The sequence below is a fragment of the Carcharhinus amblyrhynchos genome, chromosome 10, assembly GCF_965287045.1.
Source record: "Carcharhinus amblyrhynchos chromosome 10, sCarAmb.v2.hapA, whole genome shotgun sequence".
Lineage (NCBI taxonomy): Eukaryota > Metazoa > Chordata > Chondrichthyes > Carcharhiniformes > Carcharhinidae > Carcharhinus > Carcharhinus amblyrhynchos.
The window spans coordinates 108,820,948-108,842,180 of NC_137333.1; the positions used below are offsets into that span (position 1 = coordinate 108,820,948).

The following is a 21,233-nucleotide window of genomic DNA, read 5'->3' on the forward strand; positions in this document are numbered from 1 at the left end:
TGGGGGTTGGGGGGGATAGTATTGATTTCAGGGGGAGTTCAGTTTGGGGTGGATCCACTGATCTCTACTCTAAATATAAGAATTCAGAATGGATTAAGCCATTCTGTTTCAAAGTTTATTTACTCGTGTCACAAGTAAGGCTTACATTAACACTGCAATGAAGTTACTGTGGAATTCCTGTAGTTGTCACACTCCAACACCTATTCGGTCAATGCACCCTAACCAGCACATCGAGCGAGTCTGCTGTACCATTTCAACCTGATTGTGATCCCATACCCACTTTACTGTCTGTCCCACAAATCCACAATCTCAGATAAAATCACCATAAGGTTCATGGTGGGAGATATAGGAGGGATGTCCCAGGTAGGTTCTTCACTCAGAAAGTGGTTGGGGTGTGGAATACACTCCCTGCTGTGATAGTGGAGTCGGACACTTTAGGAACTTTCAAGCGGTTATTGGATAGGCACATGGAGCACACCAGAATGATGGTGAGTGGGATAGATTGATCTTAGTTTTGAACAAAGCTTGGCACATTGAGGGCCGAAGGGCCTGTACTGTGCTGTACTATCCTATGTATTTCCTTCTGAGAAGGAAGAGACATTGGTGGGCTTTCTTAACTATAGTGTCAGCGTGGGGGGACCAGGTCAGGTTGCTGGTGATCTGGACACCTAAAAACTTGAAGCTCTCAAGTCTTTCTACTTCACCCCTGTTGATGTAGACAGGGGCATGTTCTTCCTGAAGTCAATGACAACTCCTTCATTTCATTGACATTGAGGGAGAGATTATTGTTGCCACACCAGTTCACCAGATTCTCTATCTCATTCCTGTACTCCGTCTTGTCATTGTTTGAGATCTGACCCACTATGGCAGTGAGATCAGCAAACTTGAAAATCGAATTGAAGGGGAATGTGGCCGCACAGTCATAGGTGTATAAGGAGTATTGTAGGGGGCTGAGAACACAGCCTTGTGGGGATGACCATGGAGGAGGTGTTGTTGCCTGTCCTTACTGATTGTGGTCTGTGAGTTAGGAAGTTCAGGATCCAGTCACAGAGGAAGGTGTCGAGGTCCAGGCCACTGAGTTTGGAGATGAGTTTTGTGGGAATAATGGTGTTGAAGACTGAGCTGTAATCAATAAATAGGAGTCTGACGTAGGTATCCTTGTTATCTAGGTGTTCCAGGGTTGAGTCCTGGGCCAGGGAAATGGCATCTGCTGTGGACCTGTTACAGCGATAGGCAAACAGTAGTGGACCCCAGGCAATCTGGAAGGCTGTAATTGATTTGTGCCTTAAAGACATTCAATGAGGGAGCCTCAACTGCTTCACTGGGCAGGGAATTCCACAGATTCACAACCCTTTGTGTGAAGAAGTTCCTCCTCAACTCAGTCCGAAATCTGTTTCCTCTTATTCTGAGGTCATGCCCCCTAGTTCTAGTTTCACCCTCCAGTGGAAACAGCTTCCCTGCTTCTATCTTATCTATTCCCTTCATAATCTTGTATGTTTCTGTAAGATCTCCCCTCATTCTTCTGAATTCCAATCAATATACTGGCAGTCAGAACGGCAAAAGTGGTACAATTGGCAGACTGGTACAAAAACTAAAATCCCATTGGCTGGATGGATACAGAACTGACTGGGTTATAGAAAGAGGGTGTCCCTCGAAAGCTTGTGAGTATATTATCAAATAAATAGGTTGGACTAAAACCTGGTGTTGTCAGACTTTTTACTGTGTTTACGCCAGTCCAACGCCGGCATACCCACATCTGGGTTATAGAAAACAGAGAGTAGTGGTGGAAGGGTGTTTTTCAGAATGGAGATCTGTAGCTAGTGGAATTCCGCAGGGATCAGTGCTGGGACCTCTGTTGTTTGTAGTATATATAAATGATCTGAAGGAAAACGAAGGCAGTCTGATTAGTAAGTTTGCAGATGACACAAAGAGTGATCTACCTTAATGAACTTTGACTTGCAGCACCTCCTTCTCTGTAATGTGTACAGTCCTCAATACATCACTATTTATTTCCCCAAGTTCCCTAACACCCATGCTTTTCTCAACAGTAGATATTGATGAGAAATATTCATTTAGGATCTCTCCCACCTCTTGTGGATCTGAACATAGATGACCTTGTTGATCTTTAAGAGGTCCTACTCTCTCCCTAATTACTTTTTTCCCTTTATGTATTTGTAAAAGTTATTTGGATTCTCCTTTGCCTTATCTCCCAAAACAATCTTGTGTCCCCTTTTTGCCCTCCTGATCCCTCTTTTTACTCCTACGTCCTCTATACTCTTCAAGGGATCCACTTCATCCCAGCTGCCTACCCTCGGATATATCCCCTCTCAGTACGGCTGTGATGCTTTTGGTAATTAAAAGTGCAACTCCCTGTCCTCTCTTACCTCCTGTTCTATCTTTCCTATAGCATCTGTATCCTGGAACATTGAGGTGCCAGTCTTGTCCTTCCCTTAACCATGTTTCAGTAATAGCTATAATATTCCAGTCCCATGTACCCATCCATGCCCTGAGTTCATCTGCCTTGCCTGTCAGGCCTCTTGCATAGAAATAAATGCAGTTAAATCTGGACTTCCCTTGCTCTCTGCCCTGCTTCTGTCTGATCTGTCTGGTACTAGGATTACTGACACTGCCTTTACTATTTAATGTGCTCTCTTTAACTTCTGTGCTGTCCTCAACCTTCTCTTCTGTCTCCCTTCTGCTTTTTATGATGGTGAGAATTTTCTCTTCCTCGTTGAACCCAATCACTTTGCAGATGTTTCTTGTCATGAAAATTGATAAAATATATTGTTCAAAGTCTCAGCAATTTTAAAAGATCAAACTATCTTTATATTTCTACCCAGATTTCTCTCATTTTCAACATCTTTCTCTCCTTCCCAGCTCTGATTCTCTCCCCGTCTCTCTCCCTGTCTCCATTCTCTCTCCATTCCTCCCTCATTCTCTGTCCATCCACCTCTCTTTTTCTCTGCCTCCTCTCTTTCTCTCCCACTGTCTCTCACTCACTCACTCCCTCTTTATTTCCTTCCCTTCCTTTCTCTTTCTCTGTCTCCCACTCTCCCTTTCTATCCCTCTCTTTATCTCTCTCTCCCTCCCTCCCTCCCTCACTCACTCACTCCCTCCCTCCCTCCCTCCCTCCCTCCCTCCCTCCCTCCGTCTTCCTCCCTTTGTCACTCATTCACTCTCTCTGGCTCCATTCCCCCCTCTCTCAGTCCTTCTCTCTATTCCCCCTTCACTCTCTGCCCCTCTGTCTCCCTCCCTCTCTCCCGCTCTGTCTGTTTCACTCTCTCTCTTGTTTTCCCTCCATCCCCCTCTCTCTCCCTGTGACTCTCACTCAATCTCTCTCTCTGTCTCTCACTCACTCACTTCCTCCCTCTCTCACTAACTCCCTCCCTCTGTCTCCATTGCCCCCCTCACTCTCTGGCCCTCCTCCTCTCTCTGTCTCGCTCTCTCTCTCTTTCTGTCTCACACCCTTCCACTCTCTTTGTCTCACTCAATCACTCCCTGTCTCTGTCTCTCTGGTAGGGTGTTGGGGAGAGTTACAGAACAAAGAGATCTAGGGGTACAGGTTCATAGCTCCTTGAAAGTGGAGTCACAGGTGGACAGAGTGGTGAAGAGAGCACTCACATGCTTGGTTTCATTGGTCAGAACATTGAATACAGGAGTTGGGATGCCTTGTTGAAGCTATACAAGGTACAGTCCTGGTCACTCTATTTTAGAAAGGATATTATTAAACTAGAAAGAGTGCAGAAAAGATTTACTAGGATGCTACTGGGACTTGATGGATTGAGATATAGGGAAAGGCTGGATAGACTGGGGCTTTTTTCTCTGGAGTGTAGAAGGCTGAGGGGTGATCTTATAGAGGTCTATGAAATAATGAGGGGCACAGATCAGCTAGATAGTCAATATCTTTTCCCAAAGGTAGGGGAGTCTAAAACTAGAGGGCAGAGGTTTAAGGTGAGAGGGGAGAGGTACAAAAGTGTTCAGAGGGGCAGTTTTTTCACAGAGGGTGGTGAGTGTCTGGAACAAGCTGCCAGAGGTAGTAGTAGAGGCAGGTACAATTTTATCTTTTAAAAACAGTTACGTAGATAAGATGGGTATAGAGAAATATGGGTCAAATGTAGGCAATTGGGATTAGCTTCGGACAAGTTGGGCTGAAGGGCCTGTTTCCATGCTGTAAACCTCTGTGACTCTCTCTCTTTTTCTCTCTCTCACTCCCTCTCTTTCTCTCACTCACTCTCTCTCTCTCTCTGTCTCTCCACAGGGTAAGATTGGTGCTGGGAAGCTGTTGGGTCCAAAGGGGGTCGCTGTTGACCACAATGGACACCTGATTGTGGTGGATAATAAGGCTTGTTGTGTCTTCATCTTCCAGTCGAACGGCAAGTTGGTGACTCGCTTTGGCTCACGTGGTACTGCAGACAGGCAGTTTGCAGGTATACTGGATGGTAATAACAAGAACCAATCAGCTCCTTTTCTCAATACTATCTGTCTACAGTGCATGATGTGTCTCTTTGATCCCGGATTTCCAATTTGCCTCCCAGACAATCCTGTCATTTTCTGCTGCCATAGGACTGTTGGAATATAGAAGCAGGAGGAGGCCATTCAAGCCCCTCAAGTGAGCTCTGCTATCAAAAAAATCATTGGCTGATCTTATCCTCACTGTTACTTTTCCCACTATCTACTCCTTGATTGGCTATTTGCCTGGATCAAAATCCTGGAATTCCCTGGGTGTACCTACACCTCGGAATGCAGTAGGTTTAGGAAGGCAGCTCACCACCACCTTCTCAAGGGTAATTAGGGATGGGCAGTAAATTCTGTTGTAACCAGCGATGTCTACATTACCTTAATGAATAAAAGTCCCCAGAAATCTATCAGTGTTTCACTGATTGAGTCTCCACAGCTCCGTGGCGAGAGAATTCTAAATTCACCACCCTCTGAGTGAAGAAATTCCTCCTCGTTATAGTCCGATAACCCTCGAATCACGGAAGGTTCCAGAAGAGAAAGAGGTTGCTTGGTTCATTGCGCAAGGGAGTCCCAGTCACCCATCACAGCTCGTTCCCCAATACCCAGTCTAGTTTGGCCCCCTCCCTGGTTGGATTGTCAACATATTGTATCAAAAAGCCCCCCGGACACATCTAACAAATTGCTCTCCATCCGAGCCCCTGGCTGCAAGGGAATCCCAATCAATATGGGGGAAGTTAAAGTCACCCATCACAACTCCGTTAATAGAGTCATTAAAAGTTCTCTAGCATAGAAAGAAGCCACTTGGCTCTTTGTGCCTGAATCGGCCAGAAACTGAGCCAGCTAGCCAGAATTTGGTCCACAGCACCTGAGACACCTATCCAGACCCCTTGTAAATAGATTGAGGGTTTCTGCTTCTACCCTTTCAGGAAAAACATTTCAATCGCCTACAATCCACTGGTGAAAAATGCTTTTGACATCTCCCCTCTTTTTATTCCCAGTCACTGATCTGTCTACCAAAGTAAACAGACCTTTCCCATCCCTAAACTCCCCGTCCCTCTGAGACTGTGTCCCTGGTTCAGTGGCCGGGGGAAACAGCTCTCCTGTATCTACCCTGAGTTTTTCAAATTTCAGTGAGATCACCCCTCATTCTTCCACATTCAAGAACACAGGCCCAGTCTCCGCGATCACTCCGAAGAGGGCAGTCTTGTCAGAAAAAATAAACTGGTCAAATAAAGCTGTGATGAGTGGAGTGCTGCAAGGTTCAGTATCTGGTTTGATTCGATTTATTATTGTCACGCGTATTAACATACAGTGAAAAGTATTGTTCTTGTGTGCGATACTGGCAAAGCATACCATTCATAGAGAAGGAAAGGAGAGAGTGCAGAATGTAGTGTTACAGTCATAGCGAGGGTGTAGAGAAAGATCAACTTAATGCAAAGTAGGTCCATTCAAAAGTCTGACAGCAGCAGGGCAGAAGCTGTTCTGGAGTCAGTTAGAAACATAGAACCATAGAAAAACTACAGCACAATACAGGCCCTGAGTTGTGCCGAACATGTCCCTACCTTAGAGATTACTAGGTTTACCTATAACCCTCTATCTTACTAAGTCCCATGTACTTATCTAAAAGTCTCTTAAAAGACCCTATTGAATCCGCCTCCACCACCGATGGCAGCCGACTCCACGCACCCACCACCCTCTGAGTGAAAAACTTACCCCTGACATCTCCTCTGTACCTACTTCCCAGCACCTTAAACCTGTGAACTCTCGTAGCGACCATTTCAGCCCTGGGAAATAGCCTCTGAGAATCCACCCTATCTATTCCTCTCAACAATTAATAAACCTCTATCAGGTCGCCTCTCATCCTTCATCTCTCCAGGGAGAAAAGGCTGAGCTTCCTCAACCTATCCTCATAAGGCATGCCACCCAATCCAGGCAACATCCTTGTAAATCTCCTCTGCACCTCTTCTATGGCTTCCACATCCTTCCTGTAATGAGGTGACCAGAACTGAGCACAGTACTCCAAGTGGGGTCTGACCAGGGTCCTATAAAGTTGCAGCATTACCTCCCGACTCCTAAACTCAATCCCTCGATCGATGAAGGCCAGGACACCATACGCCTTCTTAACCACAGCTTCAACCTGCGAGGCCGCTTTGAGCGTCCTATGAACTCGGACCCCAAGATCCTTCTGATCTTCCACACTGCCAAGAGTCCCACCATTAATATTATATTCTGCCATCCCATCAGACCTGACAAAATGAACCACTACACATTTATCTGGGTTGAAGTCCATCTGCCACTTCTCCGCCCAGTCTTGCATCCCATCAATGTCTCGCTGCAACTTCTGACATCCCTCCAGACTATCCACAACACCGCCAACCTTTGTGTCATCAGCAAACTTACCAACCCATCTCTCCACTTCCTCATCCAGGTCATTTATAAAAATCACAAACAGCAAGGGTCCCAGAACAGATCCCTGGGGCACTCCACAGGTAACCGACCTCCATGCAGAAAAAGACCCATCTACAACCACTCTGTGCCTTCTGTGGGCAAGCCAGTTCTGGATCCACAAAGCAATGTCCCCTTGGATCCCATGCCCCCTCACTTTCTCAATAAGCCTTGCATGGGGCACCTTATCAAATGCCTTGCTGAAGTCCATATAAACCACATCTACTGCTCTTCCTTCATCAATGTGTTTAGACACATTCTCAAAAAATTCAATCAGGCTCGTAAGGCATGATCTGCCTTTAACAAAGCCGTGCTGACTATTCTTAATCATACTATACCTCTCCAAATGTTCACAAATCCTGCCCCTCAGGATCTTCTCCATCAACTTTCCAACCGCTGAGGTTTGACTCCCTGGTCTATAATTTCCAGGGCTATCTCTACTCCCTTTCTTGAATAAAGGAACAACATCCGCTATCCTCCAATCCTCTGGAACCTCTCCCGTCTCCGTTGATGACGCAAAGATCATCGCCAGAGGCCCAGCAATGTCCTCCCTCGCCTCCCACAGTAGTCTGGGGTACATCCCATCCGGTCCTGGCGAGTTATCTATCTTGATGCTTTGCAAAAGCTCCAACACATCCTCTTTCTTAATATCTACATGCTCAAGCTTTTCAGTCGCTGCAAACCTGCACTACAACCACCAAGATCCTTTTCCACTGTGAATACTGAAGTAAAGTATTCATTAAGTATCTCTGCTATTTCTGCAGGTTCCATACAAACTTTCCCACCGTCACACCTGATAGGTCATATTCCTTCACGTCTTGTCTTTTTGCTCTTCACATACTTGTAGAACACCTTGGGGTTTTCCTTAATCCTGACATCGCAGCCCTGATTGAAACTCGACTTGCCAACGTAGGTCAGTTGCCTGAAACTGGAGGTAGATACACTTTTTTCTGGAGTGGTCATGGCGGTGATGAGCGTCGTGATGCTGGAATTGGATTTGCCGTCAGGAGTCACCTTGTTCAGAAAGTTGATATTCTACCCAAGGGTGTGAACGACCGACTTATGACATTACAGCTTCCGCTACAGAACAGAAGTCAAGCCACCCTGATCAGTGCCTATGTCCCCACAATGAACAACCCAGACGAGATGAAAGACAAGTTCTACGAAGAACTAGACACCCTCCTATCAGCAGTGAGCAGTACCGATAAGCTGATCTTGGCGATTTCAATGCAAGAGTAGGGTGTGACTCTGCAATTTGGCGGGGAGTCATTGGGAGGCATGGAGTAGGAAAGCGTAACAGTAATGGCCTACTCTTAATGAAGACCTGTGCAGCGCACAACCTCCTCATCACCAACACAACCCCTGTCTGCCTACCCATAACAAGACCTTCTGGATGCACCCCCGCTCTAAGCATTGGCATCTTATCGACTATGTCATTGTCAGGAGAAAAGACAGGCAGGATGTCAGAGTGACCAAGGCCATGTGTGGTGCTGACTGCTGGACAGATCACAGGCTCATTGTCTCCAAAATGAGGCTCCGCATCAGACCCAAGAGGCGACCACAAGGAAACAAGGTTATGAAAAGAATCAATGCGGCCAAGCTAAAGAACCCCAGCATAGCTTCAGCACTGGCTGAAGACTTAGAAATCAAGCTTGCTGACCTACACCTCGCAGGCAGCGCTGAGGAAGACTGGGAACGCTTCACGGATGCTATCCATACATCTGCGCTGAAGATGCTCGGGCCCTCCACCCACAAGCAGCATGACTGGTTCAATGAGAATGATGAGGAGATACAGGCTCTACTTGTTGAAAAGCACCGTCTTCATCGGGTCTGTCAGAATGACCCATCTTCAGCTGCCAAGAAAAATGCTTTTCCCAGTGCTCGCAGGACAGTCCAGAATAAACTGCGTAAAATGCAGGATGCCTGGCTGAGCGCCAAGGCAGATGAAATACAGGGATACGCTGATTGAAACGACTTGAAACGGTTCTATGAAGCCCTCAACACTCTCTACGGACCTCAATCTCTCAGGAGTTCCCTCCTCCTGAGTACAGATGGTACAACTCTCATTACAGAGAGGGCTCAGATCCTGCAGAGATGGGCTGAACACTTTGAAGCCGTCCTCAACCGACCGTCATCTATTAACGATGAGGCAACAGACAGGATTCCCCAGGTTGACATCAACAGCGCCATGGATGACCCAACGGTAGTAGCCAAAGTCACGAAAGCTGTCAGCCAGCTATCCAGTGGCAAAGCCACAGGGACAGATGCCATACCCGCAGAGATGATCATGGAGGGCAGAAGAAACATTTCAAAGACACACTCAAGGCCTCCCTGAAGTCGCTTGACATTGACACGACCACCTGGGAAACGCTGGCACAAAACCGCCCTACCTGGTGCTGCCTCATCCACAAAGGCTGTCAAGCTCACAAAGCAAGGTGTATTACTGAAGCACAACTTAAGCATGAACTGCGCAAGTCCAGAACCACCAGCGTAACAACTACAGTGTCTACACAAGTCTGTCCAATATGTGCCAGCACATTCCATGCCCGAATTGGCCTGATCAGTCATCTTCGGACACACTGCAACCAGCCTTCTAAACTCTTAACGAGTACAGACCCAGTCTACTCAATCTCTGTTCATAAGCTAACCCCCTCATCTCTGCTATCAGCCTGGTGAACCTTCTCTGCACTCCCTCCAAGGCCAATATTTCCTTTCTCAAATGCGGCGACCAAAACTGCACACACTACTCCAGCTGCGGCCTCACCAGTACCCTGTACAGTTGCAGCAAGACTTCCCTGCTTTTATATTCTATCCCCCTTGCTATAAAGGCCAACATTCCATTCTTAACTATAGTGTCAGCATGGGAGGACCAGGACAGGTTGTTAGTGATCTGGACACGTAAAAATTTGAAGCTTTCAATCCTTTCTACTTCACTTCCATTGATGTAGACAGGGGTATGTTCTCCTTTACGCTTCCTGAAGTCAATGACAATCTCCTTTGTTTTATTGACATTGAGGGAGAGATTATTGTTGCCACATCAGTTCACCAAATTCTCTATCACTTTCCTGTACTCTGTCTCATCATTGTTTGAGATCTGACTTACTACAGTGGTGTTGTCAGCAAACTTGAAAATTGAATTGGAGGGGAATTTGGCCACACAGTCTTAGGTGTATAAGGAGAATAGTAGGGGGCTGAGAACACAGCCTTGTGGGGCACCGGTGTTGAGGATGATCGTGGAGGAGGTGTTATTGCCTACCCTTACTGATAGGGATCCAGCTGCTTAAATTCTCAAAGAATGATTTGGCTGTAGGGATTAAATGTAATATTTCCAAGTGCCTGACACAGAACTAGGTGCAATGCGAGTTAAGAGGAGGATGCAAAGAGACTTCAAGGGGATTTGAAGAGGTTTAGTTAGTGGGTGAAAACGTGATAGATGCTGTACAGTGTGGATAAGTATGACGTTATCCATTATGGTAGGAGAGATGGAGTGCAGAGTATTTCTGAAATAGTCAGAGATTGGGTGACGTGGGTGATCACTGAAAGACAACATGCAGGTACAGCAAGCAATTAGGAAGCAAATTGTCTGTTGGCCTTCATTACATGAGGGCCGAGTACAGGAGTAAAGATATCTTGCTGCAATTGTTAGACCACACCTGGAGTATAGTGTACAGTTTTGATCCCCTTACTCATGGAAGGATATACTCACCATAGAGAGAGTGCCATGGTGTGGAAATGCCAGCCTTTGGCTGGGGTGGGCATAGTTAGAAGTCTCACAAACAACACATCCATTATCGTTACAGTTAACCCCAGGCCGACAAACTTACAGAGATTGCAGAGGGATCTGGGTGCCCTAGTGCATGAATTACAGAAGGCTAGTGGACAGGTAAAGCCAGTAATTGGGAAAGCTAATAGACAGCTCTGCCTGGGAGCATGTTGGAGGCAGGTTCAATTGCGGCATTGGAAAGGACGTTAGATGATTATTTGAAGAGAAACAATGTGCAGGGGGATGGGAAAAGGCAGAGGAATGGCACCAAATCATGGTGCTTATTTGGAGTACCAGCATAGACATGACTGGCCAAATGGCCTCCTCTCAGTAATAATTCTGTGAATCTGTGATGGTATAAATTGTGAAGGGAATTGAATACAAAGGTTATGCTTCAGCTGTACAGGTTATTGGTGAGAGCAGAGCGGGAGTATTGTGTACAGTGTGGGGTCTCCTTATTTAAGGAAAGATATAAATGTGTTGGCAGCAATTCAGAGAAGGTTTACTAATTTTTTTTATTCATTCGTGGGATATGGTTGTCGCTGGCTGGCCAGCATTTATTACCCATTCCTAGTTGCCCTTGAGAAGGTGGTGGTGAGTTGCCTTCCCGAATCGCTGCAGTCCACGTCCTGTGGGTTGATCCATTGTGCTGTTCAGGAGGGAATCCCAGGATTTTGACCCAGTGACTGTGAAAGAACGGTGATATATTTCCAAGTCAGGATGGTGAGTGGCTTGGAGGGGAACATGCTGGTGATGGTGTTCCCACTTACCTGCTGTCCTTGTCCTTTAGGATGGAAGTGGTTGTGGGTTTGGAAGGTGCTGTCTGATGATCTTTGGTGAATTGCTGCAGTGTATCTTGTAGATAGTCCACACTGCTGCTACTGAGTGTTGGTGGTGGAGGGATTGAATGTTTGTAGATGTGGTGCCAATCAAGCGGGCTCTTCTGTCCTGGGTGGTGTTGAGCTTCTTGAGTGTTGTTGGAGCTGTCCCCATCCAGACAAGCGGGGATTATTCCATCACACTCCTGACTTGTGTCTTGTAAATGGTGGACAGGCTTTGGGGAGTCAGGAGATGAGTTACTTGCCACAGTATTCCTAGTGTCTGACCTGCTCTACTAACAAAGCAAATCTCCCTGCCAGGGGGACTAATATCTTGGCGGGGAGATTTGCGAGAGCCACTCAAGAGGGTTTAAACTAGTTTGGCTGGGGGGTGGGACCCAAAGCAGAAGGGAGACAGAAGAGAGGGTTGAGGACAGCACAGAAGTTAAAGAGAGCACATTAAGTAGTAAAGGCAGTGTCAGTAATCGTAGTACCAGACAGATCAGGCAAAAGCAAGACAGAGAGCAAGGGAAGTCCAGATTAAACTGCATTTATTTCTATGCAAGAGGCCTGACAGACAAGGCAGATGAACTCAAGGCATTGATGGTTACATGGGACTGGGATATTATAGCAATTACTGAAACATGGTTAAGAGTGGATGTAGAAAGGGTATTTCCACTGATGGGAGAATCTGGAATTAGGCATCACTGTTTAAAAGTAAGGGGTAGCTCATTTCAAGAACAAGGAAAATTACAGCACAGGAACAGGCCCTTTGGCCCCTCCAAGCCTGCACTGACCATGCTGCCCCCGATTGAACTAAAATCCCCTACCCTTCTGGGGACTGTATCCCTCTATTCCCACCCTATTCATGTATTTGTCCTGTTGCCTCTTTAAAAGTCTTATGGTAAGAAAACTGAGGATACGAGGCGTGAGTTGGCTTTGATAGATTGAGGAGAGTTACTTAAAGGGATGACAGTGGATGGGCAATGGCAAACATTCAGGGAACGCATGGGGGAACTGCAGCAACTGTTTATTCCTGCCTGGCACAAAAACAAAGTGGGTAAGAGGGCCAATCCATGGCTTACAAAGGAAATTAGAGAGAGTATCTGATCCAAGGAAGAAGCATACAGAATGGCCAAGAAAAGTAACAGACTTGAGGATTGGGAGCAGTTTAGAATTCAGCAAAGAAGGGCCAAGGGATTGATTGAGAAGGGGAAAGTCCAGTATGAAAGTAAGCTTGCAGGGAACATAAAGACTGACACTAAGAGTTTCTATAGATACGTGAAGAGCAAGAGGTTGGTGAAGACAAATGTAGGTCCCCTACAGACAGAAACGGGGGAATGTATAAGAGGGGCACAAAGAAACGGCCAAGCAACTGAATACAAACTTTGGTTTACAAAAGAGGACCCAAATCAGATACCAGAAATGTTGGAGAATGCAAGGTTTAGTGAGAGAGAAGAACTGAGGGAGATCAATATTAGTAGAGAAATGGTGTTGGAAAAATTGCTGGGATTGAAGGTGGATAAATCCCCAGAGCCTGATAATCTCCATCCCAGAGTACTGAAGGAAGTGGCTGTAGAAATAGTGGATGCATTGGTGGTCACCTTCCAGGATTCTATAGACTCTGGAACAGTCCCTGCAGATTGGGAGAGAGCGAATCTCATTCCAATATTCAAAAGGGAGGTAGAGAGAAAACAGGGAATTATAAACCAGTAAGCTTAATGTCGATAGTGGGAAAATTTCTCAAATCCATTATCAAGGACTGTATAGCAGAGCATTTAGAAAGCAGTGACAGGATCAGACAGAGTCAGCATGGATTTATGAAGGGAAACCATGCTTGACAAATCTGTTGGAATTCCTTGAAGATGTAACTAGTAGAGTTGACAAGGGGGAACCAGTCGATGTGGTGCATTTGGACTTTCAGGAAGCGTTTGACGAAGTCCCACATAAGAGATTATTGTACAAGATTAAAGCACATGGGATTGGGTGAAGTGTATTGAGATGGATAGAAAACTGGTTGGCAGAGAGGAAACAAAGAATGGGAATTAATGGGTGCTTTTCAAATTGGCAGGCAGTAAGTAGTGGGGCTCCACAGGGATCGGTGCTGGGACCCCAGCTATTCACAATATATATTAATGATTTGGATGAGGGAACAAAATGTAACATCTCAAAATATCCTAGTGATACCAAGTTGGGTGGGAGGGTGAACTGTGACGAGGATGCAGAGATCCTTCAGAATGATCTGGATAGGTTGGGTGAGTGGGCTAATCGATGGCAAATGCAGTATAATTTGGATAAATGTGAGGTTATTCACTTTGGAAGCAAAAACAAGAAGGCAGATTACTACCTGAATGGCTGTAAATTGGGAGAGGGGAGTGTGCAGAGGGACCTGGGTGTCCTTGTGCACCAGTCACTGAAGGTAAGCGTGCAGGTACAGCAGGCGGGTAAAGAAGGTAAATGGTATGTTGGCCTTCATTGTGAGAGGTTTCGAGTACAGGAGCAGGGATATGTTGTTGCAATTCTACAGGGACCTTGGTGAGGCCACACCTAGAGTATTGTGTACAGTTTTGGTCTCCTTTTCTGAGGAAGGATGTTCTTGCTCTCGAGGGAGTGCAGCAAAGCTTTACCAGGCTGATTCTGGGGATGGTGGGACTGATGTATGATGAGAGATTGACTAGGTTAGGATTGTTTTTGCTGGAGTTCAGACAAATGAGGGGGAATCTCACAGAGATTTATAAAATTCGAACAGGACTAGACAGGGTAGATGCAGGGAGGATGTTCCCGATGGTGGGGAAGTTCGGAATCCGGGGTCACAGTCTGAGGATTCAGGGTAGACCATTTAGGATGGAGATGAGGAGACATTTCTTCACCCAAAGTGTGGTGAGCCTGTGGAATTCATTACCACAGGAAGTAGTTGAGGCCAAAACATTGAATGTATTCAAGAGGCGGCTGAATATCAGACATTTAGGAAGGATAGACAGGAAGAAAAAGGGGGTGGGGGTAGCTCTGCTGATTAATGATAATATCAGGGTGGTAGTAAGGGAACATATAGGCTCTAAAGTGCAAAATGTGGAATCGTTGTGGGCGGAGATAAGGAATAGTAAGGGGAGGAAGACGCTGGTGGGTGTGGTCTGTAGGCCCCCAAATAATAACTTTGAGATGGGGCGGGCTATAAACAAGCAAATAAATGATGCGTGCAGAAATGGAACGGCGATAATTATGGGGGATTTTAATCTGCATATTGATTGGATAACTTAAGTTGGAAGCGGTGGGCTTGAGGAAGAGTTCTTGGAATGTTGTCGGGATAGTTTCCTTGAACAGTGTGTGACGGAACCTACGAGGGAGCGAGCTATCTTAGATCTGGTGTTGTGTAATGAGGCAGGAAGAATTAGGGATCCTCTTGTGAGGGATCCTCTTGGGACGAGCGATCATTGTATGGTTGAGTTTTTGATGCAGATGGAGGATGAGAAAGTAGGGTCCCGAACCTGTGTCCTCTGCTTGAACAGAGGGGAGTACGATAGGATGAGATCGGAATTGGTGAATGTAGATTGGGGGCGCAGATTGGTTGGGAGGACGGCTGAGGAATAGTGGAGGATTTTTAAGGAGATCTTTTTCGGTGCTCAGCAGAAATATATTCCGATGGGAAAGCAGGAATGTAGGAGAAGGGATAACCAGCCGTGGTTATCGAAGGAAATAAAGGAGAGTATTAAATTAAAAGTTGATGCGTTCAGAGTGGCTAAAAATAGTGGGCGATTAGAAGATTGGGAAAGATTTAAAAATCAACAAAGAATGACTAAGAAAGTGGTAAAGAAAACAAAGATAGACTATGAAGCTAAACTAGCTCTGAATATAAAAAATGATAGTAAAAGTCTTTACAAATATATAAAGAAGAGGAGACTGGCTAGAGCGAATGTTGGACCCTTGGAGGATGAGAGGGGGGATTTAATCGTGGGAAATGAGGAAATGGCTGAGGCTTTAAATAAGTTTTTGGTGTCAGTCTTCACGGAGGAGGACACAAATAACTTACTGAATATTAAAGATAGAGGGATGGTAGGAGATGAGGTCCTTAATGCAATTACTGTCACTAGAGAGGTAGTGCTTGGTAGACTAATGAGACCGAAGGTAGACAAGTCCCCGGGACCAGATGAAATACATCCCATGGTCCTTAAAGAAATGGCAGAAGAAATAGTGGATGCCTTAGTAATTATCAAAATTCGCTGGACTCTGGGGAAGTGTTGGAAGATTGGAAAACAGCTAATGTTACGCTGCTGTTTAAAAAAGGTAGCAGACAAAAGGCAGGGAATTATAGGCTGGTTAGTTTAATGTCTGTAGTTGGAAAAATGCTAGAATCCGTCATTAAAGAAGAAATAGCAGGACACCTAGAAAAGAACGGTTTGATCAAGCAGACAGCACGGATTCATGAAGGGGAAGTCGTGTTTGATGAATTTACTGGATTTTTATGAAGATATGATTAGTGCGGTAGACAGAGGGGAACCGGTGGATGTGGTGTTTTTAGATTTCCAGAAGGCGTTCGATAAGGTGCCTCAGAAAAGGTTGCTGCAGAAGGTTAGGGTGCACAGAGTTTGGGGTAAAGTGTTAGCGTGGATTGAGGATTGGTTGTCTAACAGGAAGCAGAGAGTTGGAATCAATGGGTGCTTTTCTGGTTGGCGGTTGGTGACTAGTGGCCTACCGCAGGGATCGGTGCTGGGGCCTTTTTGCCATTTATATAGATGATCTGGAGGAGGGGACTGAGTGTAGGATAACAAAATTTGCTGATGACATGAAGATGAGTGGAAAAGCAAATTGCGTGGAGGATGTGGAAAGTCTGCAGAGGGATCTGGATAGGCTGAGTGAGTGGGCGAGGACCTGGCAGATGGAGAATAACGTTAGCAAGTGTGAGGTTATCCACTTTGGTAGAAATAATAGTAGGATGGAATATTATTTAAAGGGCGAAAAGCTGCAGCATGCTACTGTGCAGAGGGACCTGGGGGTCCTTGTGTATGAGTCGCAAAAACCCAGTCTGCCGGTGCAGCAGGTGATCAAGAAGGCGAATGGGATGTTGGCCTTTATAGCGAGGGGGATAGAATATAAAAGGTTAAAAGGCATTTGTGGACCAGCCTGCTTTAAATGAGCGCCAGGTTTAAAAGGAGGCCTGGTGTAGACAGCGGGCAGCGGAGTGAGTGGGAAGCAGAGTGAGCTAATAGGGCTTAATATCAAAAAGGGCTTGAAGGAAAAAAGGCCAGGTGAGTTTGTTTGAAAAAACAAGGAAAAAAAATTTTTTCAAAACTACTACAGCAAGAAACAAGGAAAAAAAATTTTTTCCCATAAAAAATTACAGTGAATAATGGAGGGGCATGTGATGTGTGGTTTCTGTATGATGTGGGAACTGGTGGACCCAGGGTCCATCCCAGTGACCATATCTGCAGTAAGTGCAGGTTGCTGGAAGAGCTCCAGCTCAAGGTGGATGAGCTGGCCTCTGAGCTACAGACACTGAGGCTCATCAGGGGGAGAGAGGGTGCCATTGTCAATGGGGTGCAAGTGACATCCACCCCCCCTAGACTGGCTAAATCTAAGGGTCAGAGACAAAAGGGGGCTGCTGGGAGGAGGAAGGGGGGTGAGGAGCAGAGGCCTCAGCCTCTTAATCTGCATAACAGGTTTGAGGTTCTTGCTTCCACTCTGGAAGAGGACGAGGCAGGTGAGGTTGGTGAGCAAACTGCACACGGTACAGTGATGCAGCAGGACATAGGCAAAGAGAAGGGGAAAAGGAACGTAGTAGTGATTGGGGATAGTGGGGTGAAGGGTACTGACACTGTCCTTTGTCACAATGACAAAGTGCACAGAAGGGTGTGTTGTCTGCCTGGTGCTCGGGTACAGGATGTCGCAGCTGGGCTGCAGAGGAACCTGGAGTGGGAGGGTGAGAATCCGGTCGTTGTGGTACATGTGGGTGCCGGCGACATCGGCAAAGTGCGGACTGAGGATCTGGGGAGGGAGTATGAGAAGCTGGGAATGGAATTAAAAAGTAGAACCGACAAGGTGGTCGTCTCCGGGCTACTGCCTGAACCGAGTGCAGACGGGCGTAGGGTTGACAGGATTAAGGAAGTGAATGGGTGGCTCAGGGATTGGTGTGGGAGGAATGGGTTTGAATTTATGGGGCATTGGCACCAGTATTGGGGTAGGTGGGACTTGTTCGGGCGGGATGGGGTTGGTCTGAACCGTGCTGGGACCAGAGTGCTGGCGAATCGAGTAAAGAGGACTGTAGACAGGGCTTTAAACTAATTGAGGGGGGGAGGGTGTGAAGGTAGGTGACGTTACGAGGTCTAAAGTTAAGGAGAGGGTACAGGTAAGGGAAGAGGCCGAGGATGTCCCAATTGGTGGCGTTACGGCAAATAGGGTCCAGGTGAAGGCTGGGATGAAAGCGCTTTATCTGAATGCACGAAGCATTCGGAATAAAGTGGATGAGCTGGTGGCGCAGATCGACACAAATGGATACGATCTGGTGGCCATTACAGAGACGTGGCTGCAAGGTGACAGGGACTGGGAGATGAATGTACAGGGCTATCAAGTGTTTAGGAAGGATAGGCAGGAGGAAAGAGGGGGTGGCGTAGCTCTGCTGATTAAGGATAGTATCAAGGTGGTAGCAAGGGATGATATCGGAGCCAAGGAGCAGAGGGTGGAATCGTTGTGGGTGGAGATTAGGAACAGCAAAGGGAGGAAGACGCTGGTGGGTGTCGTCTATAGGCCCCCGAATAATGATTTGGAGGTGGGGCGGGCAGGAATGGGACGACAGTAGTTATGGGGGATTTCAATCTGCGTATTGATTGGTCGACCCATGTTGGACGAGGTGGGCTCGAGGAGGAGTTCTTGGAATGCTGCCGGGATAATTTCCTTGAACAGTGTGTATTGGAGCCGACGAGGGAGCGAGCTATCTTGGATCTGGTGCTATGTAATGAGGCGGGTAGAATTAGGGACCTTGCGGTGAAGGATCCTCTTGGGGAGAGTAATCATTGTACGGTGGAGTTTCTGTTGCAGATGGAGGAGGAGAAAGTGGGTTCCCGGACACCGTCCTTTGTTTGAATAGAGGGGAGTACGGTAGGATGAGAGAAGAATTGGCGAATGTGGACTGGGGGAGCGCGTTGGAAGGTAGGTCTGCTGAGGAGCAGTGGAAGATCTTTAAGGAGATCTTTCTTGGTGCTCAGCGGAAATTTATTCCGATGGTCAAAAAGGACCGTAGGAGGAGAGGTAATAAGCCGTGGATAACGAAGGAGGTGAAGGAAAGTGTTAAATTAAGAGCGGAGGAATTTAGAGTAGCTAAGAGCAGTGGGCGAGAAGAGGATTGGGAGAGGTTTAAATGTCAACAAAGATTGACAAAGAAGCTGATAAAGAAGGGTAGGAGAAGCTATGAAGCTGGGCTAGCACTTAATATGAAAAAGGATAGCAAGAGTTTTTATAAATATATAAAAAGGAAGAGGCTGGCTAGGGTGAACGTTGGTCCTTTAGAGGATGAGAAAGGGGACCTAGTGGTAGGGGATGGGGATATGGCTAAGGTCTTGAATAACTTTTTTGTTTCTGTCTTCACGGAGGAGGACGTGAATAATTTGCCGGGTGTTAGCGATGGAAAGGTGGTAGGACTGGAGGGTCTTAATGACATTACTGTTACTAGAGAGGTGGTGCTCGACAGACTGGAGGGGCTGATTGTGGACAAGTCCCCAGGACCGGATGGAATGCATCCGAGGGTTCTGAAAGAAATGGCGGAGGTGATAGTGGATGCCTTGGTGGTTATTTTCCAGACGTCGCTGGATTCCGGGGAAGTGCCGGAAGATTGGAAAACAGCTAATGTTACGCCGTTGTTTAAGAAGGGTGCCAGGCAAAAGGCGGGGAATTATAGGCCGGTTAGTTTAACGTCTGTGGTAGGTAAGATGTTAGAATCCGTCATTAAGGAGGAAATAGCGAGGCATCTTGAAGGGAATTGCTTGATAGAGCAGACGCAGCACGGTTTCGTTAAAGGGAAGTCGTGTCTGACAAATTTACTGGAGTTCTATGAGGATGTGTCTAGGGCAGTGGATAGAGGAGAGCCGGTGGATGTGGTCTTTCTGGATTTTCAGAAGGCGTTTGACAAGGTGCCTCACAAGAGGTTATTGCAGAAGGTCAGGGGACATGGAGTTGGGGGTAGGGTGTTAGCATGGATAGAGGATTGGTTGTCAAATAGGAGACAGAGAGTGGGGGTCAATGGGTGCTATTCGGATTGGCGGATGGTGACTAGTGGGGTGCCCCGGGGTCGGTGCTGGGGCCTCAGCTATTTACCATTTATATAGATGATCTGGAGGAGGGAACCGAGTGTAGGGTGTCGAAATTTGCTGATGACACCAAGATTGGGGGAAAGGCAAATTGTGCGGAGGGTGTGGAGAGTCTGCAGAAGGATCTAGATAGGCTGGGCGAATGGGCCAGGAAATGGCAAATGGAATTTAATGTTGGCAAGTGTGAAGTTGTCCACTTTGGTAGGAAGAATGGTAGGAAGGACTATTACTTACGTGGCGAAAAACTGCAGCAGGCGACGGTGCAGAGGGACCTCGGGGTCCTTGTGCATGAGTCGCAAAAACCCAGCTTGCAGGTGCAGCAGGTGGTCAGGAAGGCGAATGGGATGCTGGCCTTCATAGCGAGGGGGATTGAATATAAAAGTAGGGAGGTCTTGCTGCAGCTGTATAGGGCATTGGTGAGGCCGCAGCTGGAGTACTGTGTGCAGTTTTGGGCGCCGTACTTACGCAAGGATATTTTGGCCTTGGAGGGAGTGCAGAGGAGGTTTACTAGGCTGATGCCGGAGTTGAGGGGGTTGAGCTATGAGGAGAGGCTGAATAAACTAGGCTTGTACTCGTTAGAGTTTAGAAGAATGAGGGGAGATCTCATTGAGACGTATAAGATGATGAATGGGATGGATAGGATAGAGGTGGAGAGACTCTTCCCGCTCAAAAAAGACAGTAGGACTAGGGGGCACAGCCTCAAGATAAAGTGGGGGCGGTTTAGAACGGAGTTGAGGAGGAACTTCTTCACTCAAAGGGTGGTGAATCTCTGGAATTCTCTGCCCGTTGAAGTGGTGGAGGCTGCCTCGCTAAATATTTTTAAGAAGCTGGTTGATGGGTTCTTGATAAGAGAGGGGATTAAGGGTTATGGGGAGAGGGCGGGAATGTGAAACTGAGCCACGACAGATCAGCCATGATCTTATTGAATGGCGGGGCAGGCTCGAAGGGCTAGATGGCCTACTCCTGCTCCTATTTCTTATGTTCTTATAAAAGCTGGGAGGTCTTGCTGCAACTGTACAGGGTACTGGTGAGGCCGTAACTAGAGTACTGTGTGTAGTTTTGGTCCCCTTATTTGCGAAGGGATATATTGGCCTTGGAGGGAGTGCAGAGAAGGTTCACCAGGCTGATACCGGAGATGAGGGGGTTAGCTTATGAAGAGAGATTGAATAGACTGGGTCTGTACTTGTTGGAGTTTAGAAGGCTGAGGGGGGATCTTATAGAGACTTACAAGATAATGAAGGGGATGGATAGGGTAGCGGTAGAGAGATCCTTTCTGCTTAGAAAGGATAGCAGAACTAGAGGGCACAGACTCAAAATAAGATTGGGGGGGACAGTTTAGAACAGAGTTGAGGAGGAACTTCTTCACTCAAAGGGTGGTGAATCTCTGGAATCCTCTGCCCGTTGAAGTGGTGGAGGCTGCCTCGCTAAACATATTTAAGTCACGGGTAGATAGGT

At 46.8% G+C, this 21,233-nt stretch overlaps 1 protein-coding gene across 3 annotated transcripts in view; it reads left to right on the forward strand.

The window, feature by feature from the left end:
* Window positions 1-21,233, forward strand: part of LOC145349278 (tripartite motif-containing protein 2-like) — a 97,797-nt gene that overhangs the window by 63,111 nt on the left and 13,453 nt on the right. For 2 of the 3 annotated variants that reach the window (XM_080197790.1, XM_080197789.1), the window contains exon 9: window positions 4,259-4,439. In XM_080197790.1, the coding sequence (XP_080053916.1) occupies window positions 4,259-4,439 (181 nt within the window). The remainder of the gene's footprint in view (window positions 1-4,258; window positions 4,440-21,233) is intronic. The other variant, XM_080197792.1, reaches the window with a different exon arrangement.